Raw genomic sequence first — 12,500 nt, 5'->3', positions numbered from 1 at the left:
GGGTCTCTCTTCTCTGCTCTCCTGGGAACATGCAGATCACAGAAGTTCCCAGCTTTTCCCTGAGAGTTGGAGGCAGGCATGGTGCGCTTAGAAGGAGAAGGCACAGAGCAGCCCCCTTCCTCTGACTGTATTTCTGCTGCGTGTCCAGTGCCTGGTCCCGCCACACAACCAACTGTGCTGAGCTGAGTGTTTCCCAAGACTCCCTCATGACCTTCCTCACGACTTCCCCAGAAGAGGCCTGTCCACTTCCAGAGAAGCGGAAGTCGGACCATGACCTGGGGACTGACTGTTCAACTCACTTAGTCCTTGAGCCTCTGCCCACCAGGGGCAGTGACGCCTTCTCCTTACACACTAGTGTGTGCTTGCCCTCCATTTTCTAAACTAGCCAGTAGAGTGTTTCTAAACATGCAGGTAGGACTCTGAGGAAATGCAGGGGAACGATTAGCACAAAAGTCAGAATGGTCGTCACCTCTTGGGCATAAGGATGAAATATATTTTTCTGGGTTTTGTCCAGATAAAAATGTTCTGGCTAGGGTCGACCCCGTGGCTCACTCAGGAGAGTGCGGCGCCCCGCCGCGGGTTCGGATCCTATATAGGGATGGCCGGTGCGCTCACTGGCTGAGTGCAGTGCGGGCGACACCAAGCCAAGGGTTGCGATCCCCTTACCGGTGTCTCTCACACACACACACACACACACACACACACACACACGTCTCTCTCTCTCACACACACACACACACACACACACACGTGTCTCTCTCTCTCACACACACACACACACACACAGTGTCTCTCTCTCTCTCTCTCACACACACACACACACACACATGTCTCTCTCTCTCTCACACACACACACACACGTGTCTCTCTCTCTCTCACACACACACACACACATCTCTCTCTCTCACACACACACACACACACACACACACACACACACACACGTACGTTCTGGCTAGTTTGTAAACAGTCTCCTAATCTCAGAAGTTGTATTGGCCATGGTTCGGTCAGTAAGACAGAGACTAGTCTAGGCATGTCCATTAGGACTTAACTCCTGATTAATTTGTGAGGACTGCAGGATGGAGTCAGGAGAGCTACTGCAGCCCGTGGGTTCCAGACAGCTCTCCAGAGCTGGAATTTTGGAGGAGCTGCAAGAAACATATTTGTGGCTGCCCCTGCCTGGAATGCTAAGGTGGGCAAATTTTGGGGAGCACCTAAGGGTCATAGTAGAACCCCCTATCTGCCTCTGCCAGAAAGAAATAAGTAATATGATTTCTGCCTCGCCACTATCTTCTAAATTTCCCATAAGTGCATCTCACTAGTGGAATTTAACCTGAAAATGTAGTTCTCAGATTTCCAACCCCTGTGATACAGGGGAGAGCACAGAAGAGGATGGGAAAGTTGCGAGGAGCCCACAGGTAACGCAGAGCAAAGGTTTACTGAGATTCTAGCGCTGCATGCACCAATTAGTTGTTATGAAGACATCACTCACGTGTGATAGTACTTATGAGCGTGCTTCAAAAAGTTCATGGAGAGATGTATATTATTTTTTGATTCCACTTCCACGGACTTTTTGAAGTATCCTCTTATGTAGGGAGCCTAAATTCCAACCTTCAGAACTCTGTCTTTGGCTTTCTATCTTCCTGACTGATTGTATTAATAAAATCAGTGGCTATAATAGGCTCATTGAAAAAAAATACAAATTTGAGAGTTTCATCCTCTATCTTGCTTCCAGGCTCTGGGTGACAATCTCGGGCAGCACCACAGGGCCCGACCGCCTTCAGATTCAGCAGACCCTCAGCTCAGAGTCCCAAATCCTCTGCATTTTACTGTATCCTCACATTTGTACTAGAAGGATGCAGGTCGTGAGTGTGTGGACAATGCCAGTGGTTACTAACACCAAGGGCTACTCCCAATAGGCACTGCTGAGCTTCTGCGGCGTTCTCAAAACCCAAAGCACGCAAAAAGAACGGGGTTAGCAAAATCCAAACACGTAAGACAAAAAAAAAAAAAAAAAAATTGTACTGTCTTTATTGTCTTACAATTGCATAGTACTTTGATTGTGCACGCTTTCAAACAGAGAGCAAGGTAGCCCACTTGAAACTATTCTCTTGCATGGGATATTTCAAGCTGTTTTACCACGGTCGGGGAGCAGGGACCAAAATGCTGCCTGGGCTTTAAAAGAATCATAATCAGATTAAATAGAAGATGGAGAGTTGGAGGGATGTGGGCCATAGATGACAAGGAAATGTTGAAAGAAGTTGAGATTTCAACTGGACTCACAGGAGGCATAGGATGATGGGTGGAGGGGCTTCACTGATGGCAGGGGGTGGGATTTAGGAGCGGCCTAGAGAGGAAAGGAAAGGTGAAAGGAATCCAGAGGGTCAATGCCTTGTGCTCAAATCTGAGATGAATGAGGAGTGAGCCCACAGACAGCCAGGTATGTACAGTCTGGGCATTACCGTGGCTACAGAAAGCCACATACTAGAAAAATAACTTAAAAGCTATACAATCATCATTATAAATATTTTGTCTTTTAAAACTAACTAGTGTTGGTTATAAAAGGTTCACAGTTACTCTGAAGAGAGCTGTATCTCTATTGCACAGTAGTGGAAAAGTCCACTCTGATCCCCATGTGTAAACAATGATTCCCTTCTCCTCTGGCGACTTCAAGGACACAGAGAAACAGTATTTGCTTTAAGCAAAAGCACTTGGGTACAAGGCACGTTGAAGCTGTCAAGCTCTACCGGGAACACGCAGAACACGTGGAACGCTCACTTCTCTCCCAGCGTGGCGTCCCTGCTGCTGGGACAAGTGGTCTTGATTCAGACTAAAGGTGGTGATGTTCTTGTCTTGATCTTGTTCTCATTCCACAGTTACAGATTTGGCCAGATTTCTGGGGAAGTCAACCTAAAATGAAAGAAAGTGGCTGTTCAGGACCCCACAGATTTCAGAAACATGCTGCATGTTAGAGACTATTAACAGAGTACTTAAAGACAAGCAGACAGATGTTCCTGGTCACCTCCAACCATAAACTACCTTGGGACCTGCCTCTTGGAAGCAGATCCTTTACTCCAGAAGCTTCATTTAACTATATAATGCTTAGTTCCTTCAATAAACATTTATTGTGTACCTGATATGTGTCATGCTGTGTTAACACTATTAAAAGAATATGACCCATGCTTTTAAAAATGCTAGCTCAATTTGTCCTGTAAGAAACTTTTCTTNGATACAGGGGAGAGCACAGAAGAGGATGGGAAAGTTGCGAGGAGCCCACAGGTAACGCAGAACAAAGGTTTACTGAGATTCTAGCGCTGCATGCACCAATTAGTTGTTATGAAGACATCACTCAAGTGTGATAGTACTTATGAGGGTGCTTCAGAAAGTTCATGGAGAGATGTATATTATTTTTTGATTCCACTTCCACGGACTTTTTGAAGTATCCTCTTATGTAGGGAGCCTAAATTCCAACCTTCAGAACTCTGTCTTTGGCTTTCTATCTTCCTGACTGATTGTATTAATAAAATCAGTGGCTATAATAGGCTCATTGAAAAAAAATACAAATTTGAGAGTTTCATCCCTCTATCTTGCTTCCAGGCTCTGGGTGACAATCTCGGGCAGCACCACAGGGCCCGACCGCCTTCAGATTCAGCAGACCCTCAGCTCAGAGTCCCAAATCCTCTGCATTTTACTGTATCCTCACATTTGTACTAGAAGGATGCAGGTCGTGAGTGTGTGGACAATGCCAGTGGTTACTAACACCAAGGGCTACTCCCAATAGGCACTGCTGAGCTTCTGCGGCGTTCTCAAAACCCAAAGCACGCAAAAAGAACGGGGTTAGCAAAATCCAAACACGTAAGACAAAAAAAAAAAAAAAAAATTGTACTGTCTTTATTGTCTTACAATTGCATAGTACTTTGATTGTGCACGCTTTCAAACAGAGAGCAAGGTAGCCCACTTGAAACTATTCTCTTGCATGGGATATTTCAAGCTGTTTTACCACGGTCGGGGAGCAGGGACCAAAATGCTGCCTGGGCTTTAAAAGAATCATAATCAGATTAAATAGAAGATGGAGAGTTGGAGGGATGTGGGCCATAGATGACAAGGAAATGTTGAAAGAAGTTGAGATTTCAACTGGACTCACAGGAGGCATAGGATGATGGGTGGAGGGGCTTCACTGATGGCAGGGGGTGGGATTTAGGAGCGGCCTAGAGAGGAAAGGAAAGGTGAAAGGAATCCAGAGGGTCAATGCCTTGTGCTCAAATCTGAGATGAATGAGGAGTGAGCCCACAGACAGCCAGGTATGTACAGTCTGGGCATTACCGTGGCTACAGAAAGCCACATACTAGAAAAATAACTTAAAAGCTATACAATCATCATTATAAATATTTTGTCTTTTAAAACTAACTAGTGTTGGTTATAAAAGGTTCACAGTTACTCTGAAGAGAGCTGTATCTCTATTGCACAGTAGTGGAAAAGTCCACTCTGATCCCCATGTGTAAACAATGATTCCCTTCTCCTCTGGCGACTTCAAGGACACAGAGAAACAGTATTTGCTTTAAGCAAAAGCACTTGGGTACAAGGCACGTTGAAGCTGTCAAGCTCTACCGGGAACACGCAGAACACGTGGAACGCTCACTTCTCTCCCAGCGTGGCGTCCCTGCTGCTGGGACAAGTGGTCTTGATTCAGACTAAAGGTGGTGATGTTCTTGTCTTGATCTTGTTCTCATTCCACAGTTACAGATTTGGCCAGATTTCTGGGGAAGTCAACCTAAAATGAAAGAAAGTGGCTGTTCAGGACCCCACAGATTTCAGAAACATGCTGCATGTTAGAGACTATTAACAGAGTACTTAAAGACAAGCAGACAGATGTTCCTGGTCACCTCCAACCATAAACTACCTTGGGACCTGCCTCTTGGAAGCAGATCCTTTACTCCAGAAGCTTCATTTAACTATATAATGCTTAGTTCCTTCAATAAACATTTATTGTGTACCTGATATGTGTCATGCTGTGTTAACACTATTAAGATGTTCCTGGTCACCTCCAACCATAAACTACCTTGGGACCTGCCTCTTGGAAGCAGATCCCTTACTCCAGAAGCTTCATTTAACTATATAATGCTTAGTTCCTTCAATAAACATTTATTGTGTACCTGATATGTGTTATGCTGTGTTAACACTATTGAAAGAATATGACCCATGCTTTTAAAAATGCTAGCTCAATTTGTCCTGTAAGAAACTTTTCTTGGAAGGATACACAAGAATTCCATGAGAATTGCTAGTTTAGGGTGGGGAGTGGGAAGGAAACATGACTGGGAATGGTTCATCAAATGGGCTTCAACTTTACCTGCAATGTCTTATTTCATTTACAGGTTAAAAAAAGATGAAACAAATATGACAAAATGCTAGCAAATGCCAATTCTGGATGATATGTACACATTATTCTTTGTACTGTTCTGTGTTTTTAAAAGCTTCTCAAAATAAAATTGTTATAAAACCTATTTCTTTGACACAATGAATTGTGTGTTCTTATACGTTTGCTGGTGAGATCATAAACTGGTTCTTTTCTGGAAAGTAATTTGGTAATATATTAGGAGTCTCAAAATGTTGAATCATCTCCTAGACTATGAACAAATCTTAAATGTGGGACACAGATGTACGTACAAAGATGTTCACTGCAGTGTTATTTATGAAGACAAAATATTGGAAATGGTTTAAATAATAGAAGACTAGCTAAGTAATTATTAAAAAATGTTATAAGACTGTGATGAAATATTATGCAACGATTACATGTTGCATATAATGAGTTCATTAAAATGTGGGAAAATACTTGCAATATAATAATAAAAGGAAGATATAAAATTTTATCCTTAATGTAATATTGAAAAATGTTTTTAAAAACCTCACAGGCACAGGAAAAAGACTGGAATAAGACACTAACTTCTAACTAACATTTCCTCTGGAAGATGAAGTTACAGTTTAATGATACATTTCTCTATACAGTTTGATACATTTTCTATTCTTTCATTTCTCTATACATTTTCTTACATTCTCTATACATTTTGCGGTTCCCAGCTTGTCTTCAGCGGGTATAAGCTACTTTAAAAAGAGAGTTACCTTAACTAAAATTATTTCTCCTATGACTATTTACTCCAAAGAAGTATTAAAAGAACAAAAAGGAACTTTGGGGTTATGTTTCTCCTCTTTGCGGTGTTAGGTGCAATTTTGAGACGTACGTCATATCCTCGGAGAACAGCCAGGTGGAAGGAAAGAAGCTGTAGAGGAATCACACTCAGGATGCCCTGCAGGCAGTCCACGGTATGGGGCAGCTCGATTGTTTTATATGCAAACTTGGAACTTTCAGTGTCATCCTTGGAACACAGTATAATTGGGCGACCCTAAAGGAGAAAAATATAATCATAAAATAGATCGATCATCTCTGAAAGAAGCAATCCCTTACACATAGCAGAGTTTCTGGAATCAACATTACTGCAAAGATAACAGTAATCCTTTGTTTTTGCTGAAATTATGGGTGAGGTGATGTGTATGATTCATTTAAGAGAAAAAACTTCGATGCTTTTTGACGTGTTTGTTCCCCTTCCCGGGTAAGGTGATCACCATCCTGCTGTGTCATTCGGCACCTCTCTGTTGAGTGCCTTCAGTGTGCTTTGCAAAGGGCATGGCAGACCCACTCCTAACTCTAATGGGGCTCACAGTCTGGTGGTGGGAAACAAAACAAGCAAACAAAGAAATAAAGATGAATTTCAGATAAATGCCACAAAGGCAATATAATATGGTAATGTGATTGGGAGACGATGGTGAGGTCTTGGAAGGCCTCTCAAAAAAAGGAGACATTTGGATTGAGACCTGAATGATGAGGGGCCAGCTGTCTGAATATCTGTGGAAAGAACATTCCAGGAAGAGGGAACAATCAGTGCAAAGGCTTGGAGGAACGAAATGAGCTCATCATGAATGGGAAACAGGAGAAAGGCTGGAGTGGCCAGAACTCAGTGAGATGGGAGGAAGGAGCCAGATTATGAAGGCTTGATGGGAAGCCACTGGAGGGTTTAAGCGGGGAGATAATGCAATTGTGTTTTATAGTGTCTCTCTGACTGTTATACTGAGCCAGTGGTGGCAGCTGGCTGGAGCACCCTATTTTATCTTAACTCCCAAGATAAATCTGTGGGGGCTTTTTAAGCGGGGAGATAATGCAATTGTGTTTTATAGTGTCTCTCTGACTGTTATACTGAGCCAATGGTGGCAGCTGGCTGGAGCACCCCATTTTATTTTAACTCCCAAGAAAAATCTGTGGGGGCTCAAGATAAATCTGTGGGGGCTTTGCCTTCCCACTGCAGGGCAGCTGTTATACAATATAGAGTTTGGCTGGTGTTCTTCCCTGGTTCCCAGGAGGGAGCCTCTAAACCCTTGGACTTTCTTGAGTGATAGAAATGTCTTTGTTATTCACGGTGGATCCTTGGGGCTACATCTGAGTTTATGCTAACAAGGTGACTCATGGGGGAGGCCCATAGGTAGTTTCAGGATGGGGACTGACCATGCCAGAAAGACCAACCACATGATTAGAGGGTTGGGACTGTAGGCCACATGTTATCAGCCTGACGTCCCAACCTCCAAGGACACAAGGGGGGCTGGAAATTGAGTTCAAGTCATATGGCCAAGGACCCACTCAATCAGGCCTACTTAATGAAACCCCAATAAAAGCTCTGGACACTGAAGCTAGAAGCTCAGATGAGTTCCCTGGTGATACACACTGATGTACCGGGAGGGTGACACATCCTAACATAGAAGCTTCACTTTTGGGACCCTCACACTTTGGATCTCTTCTTTTGGGCTGGTTGTGATTTGTGTCTTTTGTAACAAAACTAAAATCATAAGTATAGTGCTTTTCTGAGTTCTCTGAAGCATTCTAGATAATTATCGAACATGAGGGAATAGTGGGAACTCCTGAATTTGTAGCCAGTTGGTTAGAAACATAGGTAAACTGTGAATCCCTGAGCTTGCAGCTGGTATCTGAAGTGAGGTCAGTCTTGTGCAAGTCTGTGCCCTTAGCCTGTGTAATTTAACCTAACTCCATGTAATTAGCATCAGAACTGTATCACAGCAGTCTTGGGAAATCCTTGCCCCTGGGACTATCTCATCTGGTGGTCTCCAGGCCTAGGATCCAGGGCAACTCAGAGCAGTCTAGGTCACTGAGGAGCTGTTGTGGGCATGGCTGCAGGCTGGCCAGTTTCTTCCAAATGTGTGCGTAAGTGGGCCCAGGAGAGAATGTGTGGTCCCACCCTCTCACTGGCAGGACAATCCACAGACAGTACTAGCAGACACTGAGAAGTAGGCATGTACAGAGAAGAACAGAAGTAGCCCCAGCCCAGAGAAGGGCTCTTACCTGGCGGGCTGTGACTTGCTGCAGGGCATTCTGGCATTTGGCGAAGCAAGGATCTTTCATGATGACCATGATGACAGGCATCTGCTTGTCAATCAGCGCCAGGGGCCCATGCTTCAGCTCCCCAGCCAGAATACCTTCTGAGTGCATGTAGGTTATCTCTTTAATTTTCTGGGGAAACAGGAGGTGGGATCAGAGTCACACTGGGTAGACAGGGGGCTGGAGAAGATCAGCTAGCCAGAGGGAAAGCAGGGGAGCCAAGGGAGGGATATTTCTGGAAGGCAGAGAGCTGAGGGATGCAAGACACGGGTGTTTGGAATGGTCAGGAGGGCACCTGGCAAGAGCAGGGCCAAGGGAGAGGTCTGGCTACTGTCCAGAGCATGTACAAAGCCTGGCCCTGAGCACTGCAGCTCCATCTTTCAGTTCCATGCAGAGCCACCCCCTTTGGATGGACAAGTCGGTATCAGTCTACCTGCCCCCTTCCCCCTGTAGCCAGCCACATGGCCTCTCTGCAGTTTTTTTATAATGAGAGCATTGCATTCTGCTCAGATATACCTGCGTCAGTTATTTGATGAATCATTCCCCCAATTTTAGACCCTTAATAACTTCCAAAGGGTTGCTCCAACTGACCTATCAAGCAAAATCACACACCTTAGGCTGTAATTTGAATTTTTTCCTATGTTCAGGTAGATTCATTTTTATTCAGTTACTATTAAATCCACATCATTGAGCTGATGAGAGTGTCAAGGAAAACATCTCTCAACTCCCCTAGAACTATGTATTTGGGCCAGGGAAACACTGTAAGGGGTGGGGCTCCTCCCTGGAGGCTTCAGGCAGCTGGAGCACCAGCCTCAAGTGACCACAGAGGGGCCATTGACTTGTGCCAGCAGCCGCCTAAACGCTTCTTTCTTTCCCCAAAGACTAAATTGCAGGCGCAGTTGAATATGCATCTTTCACCAGCTCGCTCAGCCATTGCAGCTGAGTCCCCCCACGCAGGCGGCACAGCCATCAGGGCACTGAAAGCACACTCCACCCAGGCCTGGCCTGACAAGCAGCGTGATGTAGCCTCTCACTTCCTCTGGCAGGAGTCAGGATCTCCATGGGACCATGTGGAAGTTGGAGTTCCCTGAGGTCAGGCATGCACTCCCAACCAACAGCATGAGTAACACCCTGTGATGTTTCTTGTGAACCACCTGCACGGGCATTGTCTTTCCAATGGGAGTGGTGGGAGGGAGTGGATGATGCCCTGGTCTTGGTGCCCAATGCCGCCTCACCTGGACTGTCTCCTGTTTACCTTGGCTGGGCAGTCTGATCCACAAACAGCAAGCTAGTAGTGAGTAAAGGGCAAGCACGTGACTCAGGCCCCTGCACAGCTTTCTGCTCACCCTCTCTGTAGCCATATGGTCCTGGCACCTTGCCCCTGCCCCATCAGCTTTCTTTTACGCTTGCATGGATCTATATTGCCTCAGTGGGCAAAACAGTCCATCACTAATTTACAAAATACAGGACCTTTGAAGGTCATTGCTGCACGATCTCAAGCTCCCCTTGGATGTTTGAGCAGTAACGAGGAAATTCTGCACAGACCCCATCCTGTAATTCTGGTTTGCCTAAATCCTCCCACACAGACTGCTTGTGGTAGTGGAAAAAAGCAAAGGCCACATGGACCTGAGTTCGATTCAGTTCCTCTGTGTAATCTTAAGCAACATACTTGAACTTTTGGAGGCTTAGTTTCCTCCTGGGATGTTCATGAGGTATGAATGAGCTATTCCAGATGGAGCCTGGCATGGGCCAGACACCTTGAGGAGCTCACCCAAGGGTGCCCTGTCCCCTTCTTCTAATAGATTGGGAACTCCTTGGGGGCAGGCACCTGCCTCACTCATCTTTGTGTTCCTTGGCCTAGAACGAGCTGGTCAAGAGCTGGTGCTCAATGCAGGCTTATGGGGGCGGCCAAGGGGTCCATGAGCCCTCCACTCCTTCTAATAGATTGGGAACTCCTTGGGGGCAGGCACCTGCCTCACTCATCTTTGTGTTCCTTGGTCTAGAACGAGCTGGTCAAGAGCTGGTGCTCAATGCAGGCTTATGGGGGCGGCCAAGGGGTCCATGAGCCCTCCACTCCTCAAGTTCAGTGCTCTGCCTTCCTTCCCGCTGGTTTTTTGGGTGTCTCCTGTGTCTGCCCTCATGTTGCCCCAGGGATGGGGAGGGGCACTCACCAGGGCTCCTTCCAGGCATGTGGCATAGTTGTAGCCCCGCCCCATCACCAGGAGCGACCTCTGTGTGTAGAGCTCCAGAGCCAGGTCATGGATCTTCTCATCCAGAGACAATACTTCCTTGATCAGCTCTAAGCCACGCATAGAGAAAAGGGAGAAAGCCAGTCATTCCGATTTTAAACAGTATTCATATGGAAAAATTATAGTGGGTAAGACAAGGTTTTGGAACTCACATCAGTTCCTACACTTTGCTCCCTTGCATTAGCTGAGAAAGGTTTTAAACTTAGATTGTGGGAAATAACTTGGGTTACTGGGCAGGATTTTGTTGGGATGGTGATTCATATTTGTGTAAATACTTTCTCGAGCACCAGTAAGGTAGGTAGGGAAATATTATTTCTAGATACATTTTATAGGTGAAGCAACTGAGGGTCAGAGAAGCGAAATCACCAGCCCGCATGACACGGAACTGACACTCCATATTAATGCTCCTCTTACCTGCCATGTGCTGTGTCTTAAGACAAAGCCAGCGTAAGCTGGACCGGTGGTTCTCAAACTTTTTGGTCTCAGAACTCCTTTACTCTCTTAAAAATTATTGCAAATCCCTAAGAGGCTTTGTTTTTGTGGGTTATATCTATAAATATTTACCAGATTAGAAAATAACACTGAGAATTTAAAAAAATAAATTAATTCATTTAATAATAACAATAACAAATCCATTACATTACTATATTTTCCAAAAAAATTAGTGAGAAGAGTGACATTGTTTTACATTTTTGCAAATCTTTTTAATGCCTGACTTTTTAAGAAAAGAGAGTTGACTCTCATATATGCTTCTGCATTCAAACTGTTGTGATATGTTCTTTAGATTGAAGTATAGGAATAAAATCTGGCCTCAAAGAGATTTGTAGTTGGAAAAGGGAGGAGTATTTAAATAACTTTTTCAAATAATTGTGAATATTCTTTGATACTACATCCAACTCAAAAAGTGGCAGTTTCTTAAAAGGGTAGTTGCAAATGTGAAATCTGAAACCATATCAATAAACTTTTTTTTTATTACATTAAAATTCACTGGTCTATCTTGCATTTTAAATGGATCTTTTACATGTACATTATTTTGTAACACCATGCATCAGCCACTAAGTTACACAAATCTTCTAAAAATGTATATATTTCATCATAAAATATATATATATATATATATATATTTTTTATGATGAAATATATACATTTTTAGAAGATTTGTGTAACTTAGTGGCTGATGCATGGTGTTACAAAATAATGTACATGTAAAAGATCCATTTAAAATGCAAGATAGACCAGTGAATTTTAATGTAATAAAATCTGGCCTCAAAGAGATTTGTAGTTGGAAAAGGGAGGAGTATTTAAATAACTTTTTCAAATAATTGTGAATATTCTTTGATACTACATCCAACTCAAAAAGTGGCAGTTTCTTAAAAGGGTAGTTGCAAATGTGAAATCTGAAACCATATCAATAAACTTTTTTTTTATTACATTAAAATTCACTGGTCTATCTTGCATTTTAAATGGATCTTTTACATGTACATTATTTTGTAACACCATGCATCAGCCACTAAGTTACACAAATCTTCTAAAAATGTATATATTTCATCATAAAAAATATATATATATATATATATATTTTTTTTTTTTCTTTTTGTCTTTTTTACTGACCGGTAACGGGATCACAACCCTCCGTGTCGTGCCCGTACCGGGGACCGGCGACGGGATCACAACCCTCAGTGTTGCGCCCGCACCACGCTCAGCCAGTGAGCGGGAACCGGTCTCCACATGGGATCTGAACCCTCGGCGGGAGCGCCTCCACACTCCCAAGCGGCGCCCCCCCCCCAGCGCCCCCCCGCCCGCCCCCCACAAAT

General features: G+C 44.1%; 1 protein-coding gene across 1 annotated transcript in view; it reads right to left on the bottom strand.

Moving 5' to 3' along the window:
- Positions 1–3,873: 3,873 nt before the first annotated feature.
- LOC103606633 (glutamine--fructose-6-phosphate aminotransferase [isomerizing] 2) overlaps positions 3,874–12,500 on the bottom strand; it is a 25,105-nt gene continuing 16,478 nt past the window's right edge. The window contains exons 10-13 of the mRNA XM_008591196.1: positions 10,609–10,736; positions 8,402–8,569; positions 6,237–6,398; positions 3,874–4,771 (exon numbers count right to left, since the gene is read on the bottom strand). Of these exons, the coding sequence (XP_008589418.1) occupies positions 4,727–4,771; positions 6,237–6,398; positions 8,402–8,569; positions 10,609–10,736 (503 nt within the window). The 3' untranslated portion in view covers positions 3,874–4,726. The remainder of the gene's footprint in view (positions 4,772–6,236; positions 6,399–8,401; positions 8,570–10,608; positions 10,737–12,500) is intronic.

Source organism: Galeopterus variegatus, unplaced genomic scaffold (assembly GCF_000696425.1).
Source record: "Galeopterus variegatus unplaced genomic scaffold, G_variegatus-3.0.2 Scaffold6754, whole genome shotgun sequence".
Classification (NCBI taxonomy): Eukaryota; Metazoa; Chordata; class Mammalia; order Dermoptera; family Cynocephalidae; genus Galeopterus; species Galeopterus variegatus.
This window is presented reverse-complemented; position numbering and strand designations above follow the sequence as displayed.